Source organism: Ovis canadensis, chromosome 9 (genome assembly GCF_042477335.2).
Source record: "Ovis canadensis isolate MfBH-ARS-UI-01 breed Bighorn chromosome 9, ARS-UI_OviCan_v2, whole genome shotgun sequence".
NCBI classification, from domain to species: domain Eukaryota; kingdom Metazoa; phylum Chordata; class Mammalia; order Artiodactyla; family Bovidae; genus Ovis; species Ovis canadensis.
In genome coordinates, this window is record NC_091253.1 from 59,382,102 (window position 1) to 59,399,867 (window position 17,766).

At 41.2% G+C, this 17,766-nt stretch overlaps 1 protein-coding gene across 1 annotated transcript in view; it reads left to right on the plus strand.

Annotated features, from left to right (window-relative positions):
- The window catches only part of KCNB2 (potassium voltage-gated channel subfamily B member 2), a 424,985-nt gene extending 410,903 nt beyond the window's left edge, over positions 1–14,082 (plus strand). Inside the window, exon 2 of the mRNA XM_069600257.1 lies at positions 11,668–14,082. Coding sequence (XP_069456358.1) covers positions 11,668–13,824 — 2,157 coding nt within the window. The 3' untranslated portion in view covers positions 13,825–14,082. The remainder of the gene's footprint in view (positions 1–11,667) is intronic.
- The last annotated feature ends 3,684 nt before the right edge of the window (positions 14,083–17,766 follow it).

Genomic DNA, 17,766 nt, shown 5'->3' on the forward strand with positions numbered 1-17,766 from the left:
CCTAAATGCAAGTCTGAGCATTCCTTCCCTTGCTTAAAGTGTCTATGGCTTTTCCTCCTTACAGCAGTGTCCTCATACTTTAGTGAGCATCAGAGTCACCCAGAGGGCTTGTGAAAACAAATGCTGAACCTTTCTCCAGAGCATCTGATAAAGTAGGGGCTTCCCTAGTGCCTCAGACAGTGAAGAATCTGCCTGCAATTCGGGAGACCTAGGTTCAGATCCATGAGTTGGGAAGATCCCCTGGAGGAGGGCATGGCAACTCACTCCAGTATTTTTGTCTGGATAATCCCCATGGACAAGAAGAGCCTAGTGGGCTACGGTCCACAAGGTCGCACAGATTCAGACGTGACTGAGTGACTAAGCACAGCACAGCACAGGTGTGGAGTGAGGCCTGAGGGTCAGTGTTTCTCACAAGTTACGACGTAATGTTGATGTGCTGGTTCAGGGACCACATTTTGAGGAAAACTGGTCTTCAAAAGGAAACCCACCAAACTCTCCATCGGCACATCCAGCACTCTTCAGAATCTGCCCACTGCCTGACTTCCCAGAAGTATCACACCTGCATCCAATCTCACCAGCCTCCCTGGGGCCCTGGGACCAGGGCTGCCACAAGCTTGTGAAGGTTGTTTCCTGAACAAATGACAGAGACATTGTTCACACTTGTTTTTACTTTTTTAAAGATTATTCATTTGGCTGTACCAGGCCTCATCTGTGGCACGTGGCATCTAGTTCCCTGAGCAGGGATGGAAACTGGCCCCCGCACTGGGAGCACAGAGTCTTAGCCCCTGGACCACCAGGGAAGCCCCCTGTCTCTTCACACTCTTATCTCTCTATTGGTGCCCTCTGGAGTTGACCGGTGCATAGCCTTCACTCCTATATGTAGCAGCCCTGAAATCACCATGGACCCCTATGGATGCCCCAGTGATACAAAACTAACTGGAACTTCCTGAGCTAATGGTCTGGGCTTTAGGGCTTCACCTGCCCTGTCTTCTCAGCCTGTTGTGCCCTATAACCCTCTTTCTGTATGGAAACTTCTACCCATCTTTCACAAAAAAGAAGAGTTTTGATTAGAATTTTTCTGAGAACCAAGGAAACACTTTTCCAACAGGAAAGGGAAGACTGTTATATCTGGATGGAACTGTAAATACTTTAGTGTTCAAAACACCCTTGGTGTTTAAAATCTGTTTTTTCCCTCCCTTGGTTTTCCTAAATTGTCTTTCCAAAGAACTAGACAACCAATAAGGAGAAAAGGGAGGGAAACTTCTTTTCATTGTCTTGTTTTAGGTCTTCACACACATAAGATATTTATATAGATGAGTATTTTAACAAAATATACTTGTAAATAAATATTACATGGAATCTGCAATATTTGTTAAGTTTACACTTTTATGAAGTTTTTGTGACTTTTCTCTGATGTTTTATTTTTGGTTACCTGGGGTAGTGATATATATGTATTTTTTTTCTTATTCTTTGATATTCTTTTATTGAAGAATAGTTGTATGTATGTACTTTTTAATATATAACCTACATTATTAATTCTTCTCAGTGGCTTCACATTTATTCCATAAACCTGAATCCACCCATATCTATACATGGAACTATCACTTTATTCACTGGTTGGATTAACTGAGGTTCCAAGTAATGTTCAGGAAAAAAAAAATGTGACATAGAATGAATACAACAATTTTCTTTAAGAAAATGTACCCTTCTGTGAAGGTGAAGCCCAAAGCTAATATATAGTCAAAATCAGGCTTCTCAAAGAATAAGGTAAAAAAAAAAGTAATATGCTTAGTATAATGAAAAGAAAAAGAAAAAGAAAGGATTAATAAAATTAAAGAGCTTAACCTAGGAAAAGATTATATTGCTGAAATTGTACAGTTGGTCTGTTATCACAAAATGGGCTATTGGTAATATGAATTTCTGGTGTTAAAAAATTCTATTGTTGGTTAAAGCTTTTAGGCTGACTTTGGACCATGCGGAAGCAAGAGAAAATGACTAAGAACCTATCTTATTCTTCTTTGGTGATTAGAAAACACTTGGCTTCTTCAAGATCTGTTCTCCTTTCCTCCAGTTCTATGGGCTTCTCTCTTCTTTTTTTGGTTATTCATTTATTTAAAATAGATTTTCGAAGTATTTGCTCTGTGTTGGGCACTGCAAGCAATTCTATAGAAAGAAAATAGGTAGTTACTCCATTCTGTGATCCAAAAACTCTGTTTGAGAAGCAAAACTATCTTCTGTGAAGTTGTCAAATGATTGTTTAAGAAGGTTGTAAGGCTTTATGGGTGTTAACAGATCAAAACTCTGTCCAACATAGAGAACAGACTTGTAGACACAGCGAAGGCAGGTGAGGGTGGGACAAACTGAGAGAGTAGCCCTGAAATATATATATTACCGTATGTAAAATAGATAGCTAACAGGAAGTTGCTGCATAACACAGGCAGCTCAGCCTGGCACATCTTCATGTTTACTTCCTGGCCCCTGAAGACTTTGTAAGAACAAATTACCTACAAAGAGGTTGTCTAATCACTGGAGTGGGTGTAAGATTAAAGGTGTCTCCATTTCACTGTTGCTCCTTTCTTTCAGAGTTACTGTGAATAAGAATAAAGTTCCCTCCACCAGCCTTCTACCTAATGAATCGCTTCCTAATCTTTTAAAATAGGAAATATATCATGGGTAGTAAAATGTGGCTTATTTCAGAAGATACCAAGAAAATGTTAAAACAGTATCTTTCATCATAAGATGGCCAAAAGCTCTCCTCTCAAAAAATAAAATGGTTTTATATTAGAGAATTTTTTTTAAAAAGTAAACTTTGATACTATGCAGAACTGAATTGCTTCTCACTGACCACACCACCCCAAATGAAAAGCATCACTCAGGCTTCTGGCTGACATCAACTTCTGTGTGGATGACTCTCTTCAAACCCCTCATTCAACAGTCCATAAATGGGAAGGGATCGAATTCCTGGCTTTATGTTATCCATGAGTCCAAAATAATTCAAAATCAACTGGGCCTTTCAGGGATGTTCATCCTTTGCATGAGTCATGTGGTGCTAGCCCACAAAGGATTCATTACCAGAGAGCACCTAAGCACAGAATCTCTGTTGTCCCAGGAAGGCAAGGGGATATTTGGGAGAAGAAAGAGCTGAGCATCAACCAAGGGCCCCCAGCCTTCGAGGAGAGCACCACAGTTTCAAAGAATAAGAAATGTTAGAACAGCAATGGTCCTGGATGGCTCTTCCTTCAGTGCAAATTACAGTATTTTTTTTTTTTTTCTGGTTTGCTTCTGAGAACAGCTCAAAATAGAAGATAGGTAGATGAAAGTCATGATATTTTTACCTACTTCTCACTTCTTCCCTCAACAAATGGTTTGGTCTTTGGCTTATAGGTTTAGAAATGTCACTGTGCTTTGCCCTTTTTCTGAAAATAGAAAATGTTTCATGTTTCTAATAATGCTCATCACAGACCTTCTTCTGGACAACTGAAATAAGTTGATGTTCTCCTGAAAATTCTTTTTTTTTTTTTTTTTTTCATTTTTTGGCCATGCTCTGTAGCATGTGAAATCCCACTTCCCCAGCCAGGGTTCGAACCTGCCCCTCTCCTGCATTAGAAGCATGGAGTCCTAACCACTGGGTCCACCAGGGAAGTCCTCTCCTGCAAATTCTTCTCATCACAGTTTCCCATGCTGTCTTCTATTGCTGATAAGGTTTTTGTTGTTGTTGCGTTTGTTCATCTGTTTCTGCTAAGAAGATAAAGCAGAAGTGCTACAACTCATTCACTTTCACCTCTCCTCAACATTTGTCAAAGAAGGAAGGAGAGTTTGGGGGAGATGAAAGGGAGAAAGTACCTGCACTGATCTCAGTGCAAGGTACCCCAGTTCCCATGTATTTGAAGGAAGTAGTGCAAGTTGGTGAATACAAAGCAGATTATCACTCAGGAGGCTACAGCTTGAAAATAGTCTGCATATTTTAAGACTCAAAATAAGGCAAGTTTTCACCCGAAGCAACCTCAGCCCATGTTTTTTTTTTAACTGAGATATAATTGACATATAACAGTATATTAGTTTTAGTTGTACAACATAATGAATTGATATATGCCTGTATTATGAAATGATTACCACAAAGAGCTGAGTTAACACCCATCATCTCATGTAACATCATCATCTCATTTTTCCTGTGATGCGACTTTTAAGATTTACTGTCTTAAAAACTTTCAAATATTTGGCACAGTATTACTAACTATAGTCACCATGCTGTATATCCCCAGGACTTAATTTATTTTATTTTTTATTTAATTTTTATTTTATATTGGAGTCATAGTTGATTTACAATGTTGTGTTAGTTTAAGATATGCAACAAATTCAGCAATACATTTGTGTATATCCATTCTTTTTCAGACTCTTTTCCCATATAGGTTATTACAGAATGTTGAGTAGAGTTCCTTGTGCTTTACAGCAGATCCTTGTTGACTATCTATTAATTTATTTTATTATTAGAAGTTCATGCCCTTTGACCAACTTTACCCGTTTCATGCACCCACCCACCCAACCTCAGTCCAGCACTTAAATATTGGCAGACTAGATAGATCATTCAGTCCTCAGGAAAACCCAGGTATCTGGATTTGACATGCAAACCACTGGTTAGGTGAAAGAATGTGCTTGTAAGTGTTTCAAATATGAACTACGTCTGAAATTCTATTTAAGTGGGGGAAGAACAGTTTATGCTCATCATTCCCTCCCAATGCTGACCAATGGCTTCTTCTAGACACATCTTCAGCATTTCTTGAGTATAGTACTTTACATTTTGTAGATGCTTCCGTGCGTGATCTAGTTTGGTCCTTAACCACCCTCTGAGGCAGGTGAGGGGCAAATAGGAAGGACCTCGTTTTGCAGATGAGGGTGCTGAGTCTGGAGAAGAAACTGGCTTGTCTGCATGGCCAGCGGAAGTAGAGCCATGTGTGTGATTTAATTCCTTGTCCTATATTCTTTCCACCAGGAAATATCTGCTATCTTCAAAGGATATGAAATCAACAAGTTGGTAAAAAAAAAAAAAAAAAAAAAAAACTTATGGTTACCAAGGGGAAAAGTAGGGGAGGGGGATAAATTGAGATTGATATATACACACCATTATATATATAATACATAAGAACCTACTCTATAGCACAGGGAACTCTACTCAATACTCTGTAATGACCTACATTGGAAAAGAATCTAAAAATGAGTGAATACACACATATATATAACTGATTCACTTTGCTGTATGCCTGAAGCTAACACAACATTGTAAATTAACCATCAAAGTTAATTAGGCCTCCCAGGTGACTCAGTGGTAAAGAATCTGCCTGCAATGCAAGAGACTCAGGAGATACAGGTTCAGTCCCTGGGTTGGGAAGATCCCCTGGAGGAGGAAATGGCAATCCACTCCAGTATTCTTACTTGGAAAACTCCACGGGCAGAGGAGCCTGGTGGGCTACAGTCCATGGGGTCACAAAGAGTCGGACAGGACTGAGCAACGGAGCATACATGCCATGTTAATTAACATGACGTAAGTGTTGTAAATTAACATGATGCTTCAGTCACGTCCGATTGTTTGCAACCCCATGGACTGTAGCCCTCCAGGCTCCTCTGTCCATGGAATTCTCCAGGCAAGAATACTGGAGTAGGTAGTCATTCTCTTATTCAGGGGATCTTCCTGACCCAGGGATCGAACCCAGGTCTCCTGCATTGCAGGCAGATTTTTTACCATCTGAGTATACTCCAATAAATGTTATTAAAAAAAAAAAAACTAGTTGGTAAATAGGAGCAAATCTCCCAATGCCTTACACAAACTGAAATCAATGCAACCAACTTTGCAGACTCAGTAACACCAGTGCTGGGAGCCCTGTTCTTAACTCCATGTGATCCTCTCAATATTTGTGTCTAAGGAAGAATTAAATCATTATCCAGGCAATGCAAAAGGGAAGAAAAGTGTTTTCTGGAAAGCATGTCTATTCCCAGGAACTAAATGCTTGGAACCTACAGAGTGGAATGGTTTAAAAAGCCTTCTCATTTCATTTTTTTTTATTTCATAAGCAACAAAATTATACTTTGGCAGTTCAACCAAATTGATGGAATCAACTGTGACTAGCCCTTGGTTTGGTTTGCAGATGTGAATGGAATTAGTAAAATATTTTAGTTTAGAAAAAATTGCCAAATGTTAGAGATGAAAGGAAACTTGGAAATTATGTACTCCAAATTCCAAGGGAGTTGACTGATATCACATAGGTAATTGTTTGGAATTTCCGCTTCCTTTACCATGTACAAACCTAAGTCTACTTGCTGGAGCCAAAACAGCCAGCTCTAGAGACTGGTTATTAGATGTAACATGGTTAAAAACCTAACTTGTGCATGCTTATAATAAACGAAGCAATACCTAAATGTCATTATGGTTTGCTGTACTAAAGTAAATATCCATGTTTAGACATGCATCCTGTAGCTTAGAGCAAAATTGCATGCTTGTTCTATTTATTGTGTTCAAAAAAATAAATAAATAAAACACCTCTATCCTAAGACAATAACCTTGCATTTGGCTTGTTGCATCACACATCATCTTTGGTACGTACTGAATAATTTGTCTAAGATGCTGTCTTCCTGGGAGAACTCCAAGTTTCATGAGATATTAAAAATAAGCCATTCTTTTACATTGAAAGCAAATGGGCTTTGACAGATTAAATTTGAACATGAGACAGAAAAATCATGCACTTCAATGCGTTATGGTTTCTTTAACATGAATGTGGAATTGTTAAGGGCTTGAGTATCAGAATTTTTTTCCTTTAGTAATTCCTTTTCTTCAAGAATGTACTCCATGGCACTTCCCTGGTGGTCCAGCAACGATGACTCAGTGCTACCAAAGCAGGGGCCCTGGGTTCAATCCCTGGTCAGGGAACTATATCCCATATGCTACAACTAAAGATCCCACAGGCAGTCAAAACCCAGTACAGCCAAAAAAATAAATATTTTAAAAGAATGTGCTCCAAATTATGTTGTGTACATGCTAAATTCTCAGGTGCTAAAAGTAGCTATATTCAGTTGCCATCAGCTAGACCATTAGACTGTATTAGAATTACACAATGTCCATTATTTCCCAAATTAGATAGCGAAGTAAATTGACCTGTGATCTTGCTTGGATTGTGGAGTCAAGAAAAATTGAAGGTCCATGTTGACCTGCTTTGTTCTTTGTCTAAAAGGCTGGAAGAGAGGAGAATGGTTTCATTTGTATTTCTACTTTTTCTTGCTCTTGGAGGTGATAAACCTAAATAAAATGCATCCAAATGGGCAAGTAAGCAGATAAGAAGAAATAAAAAATCTGGACTATGGGTTACAGTGCAAGAATGATGGTAGCAATCTCAATATTTAAAAATGCCCAAAGGTATATTAGAAACAGTATGACCTTCTAGAAATAGAAAAGGACCTAGTTCCTTATGGTAAGAACATAAAAGTAGATGAAATCTGACCAGTGCTTCCAAAGAATATTTACATGATGGAATATTGTAAATATTCCCCTTCCATTAGCCTCTGAGGGTAGAGCTTCAGGGTGAGCATACCTGACCTGTCCTTAATAAACCCTCAGTATCCACTGTGCCCATGTGTAGTCAGTAGCTCCATCTTTTCCAGCTCTTTGCAACCCCATGGTCTGTAGTTGACCAGGGTCCTCTGTCCATGGGATTTCCCAGGCAAGAAGGTTGCCATTTCCTCCTCCAGCAGATACTCCTAACCCAGAGATTGAACCAACAGCTCTTACGTCTCCTGCATTGGCAAGAGGATTCTTTGTCACCTGGGAAGCCTGAATCCATTATCCATGGGTTTATTTAAACCTTCTTGAGGGTATTTCTAACTTTAGCCTTCAAAGTTTCTCAGCATAGATGAAGCAAGCCTTTATACTACTGTCATTCATTGATTCACATGTTTAAAGGAACTCCTGAAGTATAGTCAGGTAAAAAGTAGTTTTGTTTAAGAAAAAACATATAAAACACTAGTAATGAAGTGCTGTTCTTGAAGTTAAGAAACTATAAATCTTAATATCTATAGTGCATTCTGGAAAAACTATGGTTTTCCTTTATACTGATCTAAGAGGAAAGGTGGGAGTTGGAAAAAAAACAGGAAGGAAAAACACTGAAAGGTATAACTGAGGCACAAGAGAAGAAAAGAGCCAGAATAAGGAGCCAAAAGTAGAGAAACTTAGAAGGATAAAGAGGAGAGAAGTTCAGAAATTCTTATGTCAGTCACAGTTCATTTTTTCTACAGACTCATGTTTACTGAGCTGTGTCGCCTCAAGATACTTAATCATTGTTTACTGAACACTGAATGTCTAAATTAAACAGTGTCAGGATATTTTTCTCCGAGCTACATTTATTTACTCAGCGACGTATGTGTGCCACGATCTTCACAAAGCCATAAAATAACTGTAAGTGCTGTCTTCATTACAGATTTGTAAACTGAGACACAGAGAGGTTAAGTCATTTGCCCAAAGTCACATAGTAAACAACAAAATCAAGCTGAGAGATCAGAATGACTGACCAAAAAGCAAGAGAGTTCCAGAAAAACATCTATTTCTGCTTTATTGACTATGCCAGACAGCCTTTGACTGTGTGGATCACAATAAACTGTGGAAAATTCTGAAAGAGGTGGGAATACCAGACCACCTAACCTGCCTCTTGAGAAATCTGTATGCAGGTCAGGAAGCAACAGTGAGAACTGGACATGGAACAACAGACTGGTTCCAAATAGGAAAAGGAGTACGTCAAGGCTGCTTATTTAACTTCTATGCAGAGTACATCATGAGAAACGCTGGACTGGAAGAAGCACAAGCTAGAATCAAGATTGCCGGGAGAAATATCAGTAATCTCAGACATGCAGATGACACCACCCTTATGGCAGAAAGTGAAGAGGAACTCAAAAGCCTCCTGATGAAAGTAAAAGAGGAGAGTGAAAAAGTTGGCTTAAAGCTCAACATTCAGAAAACAAAGATCATGACATCCGGTCCCATCACTCCATGGGAAATAGATGGGGAAACAGTGGAAACAGTGTCAGACTTTATTTTGGGGGCTCCAAAATCACTGCAGATGGTGACTGCAGCCATGAAATTAAAAGATGCTTACTCCTTGGAAGAAAAGTTATGACCAACCTAGATAGCATATTCAAAAGCAGAGACATTACTTTGCTGACTAAGGTCCGTCTAGTCAAGGCTATGGTTTTTCCTGTGGTCATGTATGGATGTGAGAGTTGGACTGTGAAGAAGGCTGAGTGCCGAAGAATTGATGCTTTTGTACTGTGGTGTTGGAGAAGACTCTTGAGAGTCCCTTGGACTGCAAGGAGATCCAACCAGTCCATTCTAAAGATCAACCCTGGGATTTCTTTGGAAGGAATGATGCTAAAGCTGAAACTCCAGTACTTTGGCCACCTCATGCGAAGAGTTGACTCATTGGAAAAGACTTTGATGCTGGGAGGGATTGGGGGCAGGAGAAGAAGGAGACGATAGAGAATGAGATGGCTGGATGGCATCACTGACTCAATGAACGCGAGTCTGGGTGAACTCCGGGAGTTGGTGATGGACAGGGAGGCTTGGCGTGCTGGGATTCGTGGGGTCACGAACAGTCGGACACGACTGAGCGACTGAACTGAACTGAATCCTCTTTTTCCTTTTTTTTTTTTTTTTTCTCCCAACACCGAAAGGCATGTAGGATCTTAACTCCCTAACCAGGGATTGAACCTGCACCCATTGCATTGGAAGGTGGAGTCTTAACCACTGCAGAATGTGAAAGTGTTATTCACTCAGCTGTATCTGACTCTTTGCAACCTCATAGACTGTAGCCTTTTGTTTTGTTTTCTTGTGCTCGGTCTTAGTACTCAGGATCTTCGATCATTTTCGAGGCATGCATTATCTTTTAGTTGTGGTGGGATCTTGACTTGCAGCATGTGAACTCTTAGTTGCATGTGATATCTAGTTCCTGACTAGAGATAGAACCCAGGTCCCCTGCATTGGGTGCTCAGAGTCTTAGCCACTGGACCACCAGGGAAGCCCTCTCCCTCATCTTTATTTTTAAGCATGAAATTTACTAATCCTTCAAACTTTAAATAATAGTTAAGTGTATTTTCTTAATACATTAATACTGTATGCATGCATGCTCAGTCACATCCGACTCTGCAACCCTGTGGACTGTAGCTGGCCAGACTTCTCTGTCCGTGGGATCTCCAGGCAAGAATACCGGAGTGGGTAGCCATTCCCTTCCCCAGAGTATCTTCCCAACCCAGGGACTGAACCCAGGTATCCTGTATTGCAGGCAGATTCTTTATTGTCTGCGTCACCACTGGATTGCAGGGGAAGTCCTTCTTTTTACTTCTTATTGAGTGCTTCCTCTTTCCTTCTATGTCTGACATCACACTGCTATTCCTCTGCCCTGAACCAAGATCACCTTGGACAATCATCAGTTTCTTCTTTATGAAACCTTTCTCAACTGAATGAAGTTAGCTCATAATCTTCTTCTTCCTCATGAGGCTGGCCAGAAGGCCACATGGCCCAGGATGGAGGCTCCTTGACTTGATCCTGTCTTCAGTGCTTGCCAGACAGATCACATTTGTTCCATGGAAGCATCACTGTACCAAGGCCTTGTTATCTCTCTACATATAGGTCTGATCCTCTTTTTCCTTTTTTTTTTTTTTTTTTTTTGGGTCACACCTCGAGGCATGTAGGATCTTAACTCCCCAACCAGGGATTGAACCTGTACTCACTGCAGGTGGAAGTGGAGTCTTAACCACTGGAAAGTGTGAAAGTGGTTTTCGCTCAATTGTGTCTGACTCTTTAGAATAAAACTTCTGGCAATCATGACTTTTTTCTAGCTTCTATAGCAGGTATGGCAATTCACATAAAGAAACATACACTGGGTGGTTCAGAGAGAAAAATTACAAATAGCTAAGAGAGGGGAGGACTTCCCTGGTGGCTCAGGTGGTAAAGAATCCATCTGCCAGTGCAGGAGATGCAAGAGACACAGGTTCCATCCCTGGGTTAGGAAGATCCCTTGGGGGAGGGTATGGTAAACTGCTCCAGAGGAGCCTGGTAGGCTACAGTCCATGGGGTTGCAAAGAGTAGGACACATCTGAGCCATATGCACACACACAAGAGAGGGGAGATGATTGTTCCCCGAAAACTCTTCCAGAGGGGTCTAAGAACAATGGGCAAGGTGGGGGGGGGTGGATTTTTTTCAAATGGATTAGACCATAGAATTTAAAGGTATGTTACATTAGGTCTATTATATATATATATATACATATATATAATTTTAATTAGAGTATAGTTGTTTTACAGTGTTAGGTTAGTTTCTGCTGTACAGCAAAGTGAATCAGCTATTTGTATATATATATCACCTCTTTTTTGGATTTTTTTCCCATTTAGGTCACCACAGAGCACTGAATAGAGTTACCCGTGCTACACAGTTGGTTCCCATTTGTTGCCTATTTTATCCATATTAGGCTTCTAAGTGAAATGAACTCATAAGAAGTGAATGTGTTTGTGAAGTTACCTTCTTGGAATACCTTTGAACAGGCATATCATTTAAAAAACAGTGAAACCCCTAAGTCTCCTGGCTGTGCCTAAGCAACTAAGAGGCCCTGCTGATTTGCCTTTCATTTCTTTTCCAGATCTTGGCTATCGTGTCCATCTTGTTCATCGTCCTCTCCACCATCGCACTGTCTCTCAACACGCTGCCGGAGCTGCAGGAGATGGATGAATTCGGACAGCCCAATGACAACCCCCAGCTGGCCCACGTGGAGGCCGTGTGTATCGCCTGGTTTACCATGGAGTACCTTTTACGGTTCCTGTCCTCACCCAACAAATGGAAGTTCTTCAAAGGCCCGCTGAATGTTATCGACTTGCTGGCCATCTTGCCCTATTACGTCACTATCTTCCTCACGGAGTCCAACAAGAGTGTGCTGCAGTTCCAGAACGTTCGCCGCGTGGTCCAGATCTTCCGGATCATGCGGATCCTCCGGATCCTGAAACTCGCCCGGCACTCGACGGGCCTGCAGTCTCTGGGCTTCACCCTCAGGCGGAGTTACAATGAACTGGGCTTGCTGATCTTGTTTCTGGCCATGGGGATAATGATATTCTCCAGCCTGGTATTTTTTGCCGAAAAGGACGAGGATGCTACCAAGTTCACCAGTATTCCGGCTTCCTTTTGGTGGGCCACCATCACCATGACGACTGTCGGTTACGGAGACATCTATCCAAAAACGTTATTAGGGAAGATTGTGGGAGGTCTCTGCTGTATCGCAGGGGTTCTGGTGATCGCCCTTCCCATCCCAATCATTGTGAACAATTTTTCTGAGTTTTACAAGGAGCAGAAACGCCAGGAGAAAGCCATTAAGAGGAGAGAGGCTCTGGAGCGCGCCAAGAGGAACGGAAGCATCGTGTCTATGAACTTAAAGGACGCCTTTGCTCGAAGTATGGAGCTGATAGACGTGGCCGTGGAGAAGACAGGAGAGTCGGCCAACACCAAGGGCTCCACGGATGACAATCACCTCTCTCCAAGCCGGTGGAAGTGGGCCAGGAAGGCTCTGTCAGAAACCAGCTCCAACAAGTCTTACGAGAATAAGTACCAGGAGGTCAGCCAGAAAGATTCCCATGAACAGCTGAACAACACTTCTTCCTCCAGCCCACAGCATCTGAGCGCCCAGAAGCTGGAGATGCTGTACAATGAAATCACCAAGACGCAGCCTCACTCTCACCCGAACCCCGATGGCCAGGAGCAGGCCGAGAGGCCGTCCGCCTACGAGGAAGAGATAGAGATGGAGGAGGTGGTCTGCCCGCAGGAGCAGCTGGCGGTGGCACAGACCGAGGGCGTCGTGGACATGAAGAGCACATCCAGTATCGACAGCTTCACCAGCTGCGCCACCGACTTTACGGAGACCGAGAGGTCGCCCCTGCCGCCGCCCTCTGCGTCCCACCTGCAGATGAAGTTCCCACCTGACCTCGCCGGGATAGAAGAGCACCAAAGAGCCAGGCCCCCCCCTTTCTTAACCCTAATCAGGGAGAAGGGGCCCGTGGCCAGGGAGGCCACCCCAGAATATGCTCCGATCGACATAACTGTGAACCTCGACGCCGCCGGCGGGCCCCAGGGTGGGCCGCACGGCCCTCTGCCGACGGACAGTGCCTCCGAGAGCCCCAAGAGCTCGCTGAAAGGCAGCAACCCGCTCAAGTCCAGATCGCTCAAGGTCAACTTCAAGGACAGCAGAGGCGGCGCCCCGCCAACCCCGCCCAGTACAGCCAGGCCGCTGCCGGTCACCGCGGCGGACTTTCCACTCACCGCACCCCAGCTCATCAGCACCATTCTCTTAGAAGAAACCCCCTCCCAGGGAGATAGACCCTTGCTGGGTGCTGAGGTTCACTGTCAAGGACCCTCCAAAGGGCTGACGCCTCGGTTTCCCAAGCAGAAACTCTTTACTTTCTCCACCAGAGAGAGGAGGAGCTTCACGGAAATCGACACGGGGGAAGATGATGACTTCTTAGAGCTCCAGGGGACCAGGAGGCCGGACAAGCAGGCAGACTCCAGCCCAAACTGCTTGACAGATAAGCCTAGTGATGGAAGAGACCCTTTAAGAGAAGAGGCCTGTGTGGGCTCTTCCTCTGCCCAGGACACAAGTCACAACTGTAGACAAGACATTTACCACGGTGTGGCAGAAGTGAAAAAGGACAACAGTCAAGAAGGGTGCAAGATGGAAAACCATTTGTTTGCCCCAGAAATTCATTCCAACCCGGGAGACACAGGTTACTGCCCCACACGTGAAACCAGCATGTGACTAGTTACAAAAGCAATAATAACACTAAAAACAAACAAACAAAAACACTTGTTTCTTAAAAATGCGGTTAATAATGCCTGTGAATTAAAACGTGGGAAGCCCCTCCCTCCCAAAAAAAGTGCATAATATGTTATTTTTGCATGGCATGAACAGTTTAGTTTCAGTACTGTTTAAATAAAGAATCAAGACTCCATTTTTGTAACAAACAAAAATGACTGAAGAACACTGAACAAATAAAGAGAGCTCTATTAGGAATCGTATTCTGCCATGTCTGACATTTTTGATCCTTTCATTTCAGATTACAGAGTTTCGACTGTGAGCTTTTCTGTTATGATGAATTTTAGAATTTGCACATGAAAGGATGAAATGTCATTGCATGCATTCATAATTGCAAGGCACAAGGTGCTTTGAGCTTGCAAAATGCATAACTTTGTAAATAATGGGGCTTGGGATGCAGAAGTGTCAAGAACAGACGGAAACAAGTTTCTGAGACACAGGCACTTCCTTCACAGCTACTGCCTGGAGGAGCTATAGACTTCTTGTTGCAAAACTGCAACCTCTTCTTAAACCATCTTACATATCTTGCTTTGGGTTATAAAGCTCTTATAAGTACATTTGTTTAAAGGAATACAGTATTTTTATTGACTGATGATATGACTCACAGGGTGCATTTTTCTTTTTTGCTTCTGCTTAGTTGTGGCATTTGTGGTTTTATTTATAAATCATGAAAATAGGCAAGATGTAATGACCAGATATCCAAAAACTTGAAATTGAGGCTTGAAATTTTGCTAGTCAATTACATATCCCTAATATTGTGGGGGAAAGTATGTATCATGTCACAGCCTGTACAGAAATGCATTTTTTAAAAATCTGAACATACTTAAAAGGTGATATTACACAACCAAATTTTTTTTGTAAATCAGTTCTTTAAAAAAAAAATATATATATATATAGACCACCTAAAGATGACTGTTTTCCACTTGTATCCAACATAACCTTTTCTATCTAAAAACCTAGATAGAATGTACATATGCCAAAATGGGAATTCTAGAAAGTGACTTTTGGCAAACTAACAGCAGAGCTATTTAAGTCAGACTGCCACCCCACCCACCCCGACCACATAGACAGAGGTGGGTCCGGAAATGAGTTACATAGAAAGAACCCTGCCCTGATAATGGATCTTTCAGTATTTCCCAGTGTGAGGAAGGAACACTGCCAGGTGAGGAGGGCTGCAAACTCCAGCGGCACCATCCTGTAATTGCAGCACCTAGAAACACACCCTCACGTTTCCAGCGCCCCCAAGTGGTGGAGGATTGAAAGCAGTATTTCCACCATTTTTACTGAGAGCCGCGAAATGCACAAGTGTTACGGTAGCTGGCGCTCAGTTCAGTTCAGATGGCACTAGTGGTAAAGAATTCGCCTGCCAATGCAGGAGACGCAAGAGACGCGGGTCGATCCCTGGGTCAGAAAGATCCCCTGGAGGTGGAAATGGCAATTCACTCCAGTTTTTTCGCCTGGAAAATTCCGTGGACAGAGGAGCCTAGCCGGCTACCGTCCATGGGCTCGCAAAGAGGTGGACAGGCCTGAGTGTCAAGTCAACACAAACACACACAGGATATTTGCTGGTGGCTGTCCTGTTGGTTAAGGCTGTGCTAGAAGCCAGATCATTTGGCTCCACTTTGCCTTATAGGAAATCAAAGCTCTAGCTCCAGAAATGTAACTACCTGCTGGGTAATCCTGGGTGAATCTTGAAAACCTCTCAGCCTCAGTTTTACTCCAATAAAAACTAAAGACAAATTATTTCTAAGTTACCTTAAGAGTTCAAATTAATGTGATTCCTTGAGTTCTCAGGAATGTCCAAGTTTTGCCTCTGAATTGTATATTTTGTATGTGTGTGTGGATGTTTGGGTGGGTATGGGTGTATAGTTCAGGGAAACAGGAAAATTCTGGGCCAAATTTAAAGCACAATTTTTTGTTTAAGGAAAAACATTCCAAATTTTATTCTATATTTTAAAGAAAAAAAAAACACATCAGAAAAAGACAACCCAAAAATTTAGAATTGAACTTAAGGCTTTAAGGAATAACATGTCTTTATTAACAAAATCTGGTCATTATATCTTTAGATAAGAAAACCAGGTTGGATCTTAGTTGAAATCCACGTACTGCTAAAAATAAGTTTAAGCATTTTTTCCATTGTTCTTACTAGAATTTCCTAATGGTTTTTATGTTTGTTTCAAAACACAGCTTTTAAGAGTGTATGGTCATTAATCATTGATATTTACATTAGTCATACTTATTTCAGTGTCTAAAACTACATATTGCTCAGTTTTTGTAAAACTAGAGTGTCTGAATTTTCTATATATAGTTTTTCAAGTAAACAGATATATCTGCTGTTAGATGAATAGCAAATAAGTCATGAAAATTATTTTCTTTACATAGTCTCATGAAGCAGTTATTTTCTGATGTTTCTGTATTGATGAATCTCGTTTTTTAAAATTTATCTGATAGTTTACTAATGCCAACCTGTCTTGTGTCCATTAGGCCTTCTACCTGAGAATCCTGCTCCAGAATGCTTAATATTAAAAATCTTTCCTAGATAAAGAATTCTAGACATTTCCCCCAAAAGATTTCTCCCTAAAAATTTTATTCTGTTAATATATTTTTTTTAAGTTTTAAGAATTTTGGAGAACCTCCTATGGAAAATTTAACCTTCAATTCTTCTTAGTCCCTCTGAGCAAAACGTCTTCAGCTAGGAAAAAATAAAATAAAACATTCCTCAAAAAAAAAATATTTTTTTTTTGACTTTGTTGTTTCGAAAGAAAGCACCAAGGGTTCCTAGAATGCTCTTGTGCAGTGCGTCCTAAACCTTTTCAGTGAACTAACTGCCTCTAATGCAGAGGATGAACGTATTTGCCTGGACTGGTCTGGGAATATACCAAGCACAGAGATCTTACAAAGTCTTATGTTTTATGTTAAAAAGTCATGAAAATGCTGCATTTTACTTCATAGCATATGTTTCGATATAAAAGAATTGATGTTTTTTCTTACAGTACTCATCAAATACTGAAATGGATACTCATTTAACTTTATATACCTTTTTTTGTATTCCCTGGAAAATACACCCCCAGTTTGAGAAGCACTGCTTAAGTGGCAGGGACATGGACTGACTCCCTGAGGGACCCTGAAGGTTTCCGCTGCTGGGAGAGCCCACTCATTATCACCTAGCTCAGTGACCAGGGACAAAAATCAATGAGGAAAGGCTATTTGAAAGAACTCAAAATAACACAGTCCCAGGTATCGTTAATTCAGTTCTGCTGACTATCCTAATGGGTGTAAGTTGCCACAAGATTGTTTTAACTCAAAGCTTGAGATCGATCATAAGAGGATAGAAATGTGTATGTAGATATACATCTTGGGCTGGATCACAAATGCAAGCGTGACACCCAGACTCCCTAGAGTTCATTTAATTAGTTTCTAAACATTTCCACTAGAAATTTCTTCACTGGGGCACAGCCAACAGCTTTGAACCAAGCATTTAGATCTAGCACTATCCTGATATGAACTGGATTTGGTAACAAGAAGAGGATGTGCCAAGTGTCTGTTCCCATTAATTGCTTGTCAAAAGCGTCTTAGTCATGTAGACATGAGGAAAGTCAACAACTCAACTATTTTCTCTTGAAATTTGTAAAGAAAAAAGTATGTAGAATATTTTAGAAGTTTTGGTCATGTTTAATCCTCACAACAGCCTTCTGAATCAGGTGTTATTTATCAATAGAAGACCAGGGAAATTAGGGATCTTGTTCAGATTCACACTTGAACTTGATGAAGAGTAGAACGAGACTTCATTCACATCCTGTGGCTTCACGTCCAGTGTTCCAGTGAACTACAAGAAAGTCTGTTGAGTTAAGGCGTGTTTTTTTCTCTATTAATATTCAAAATAAT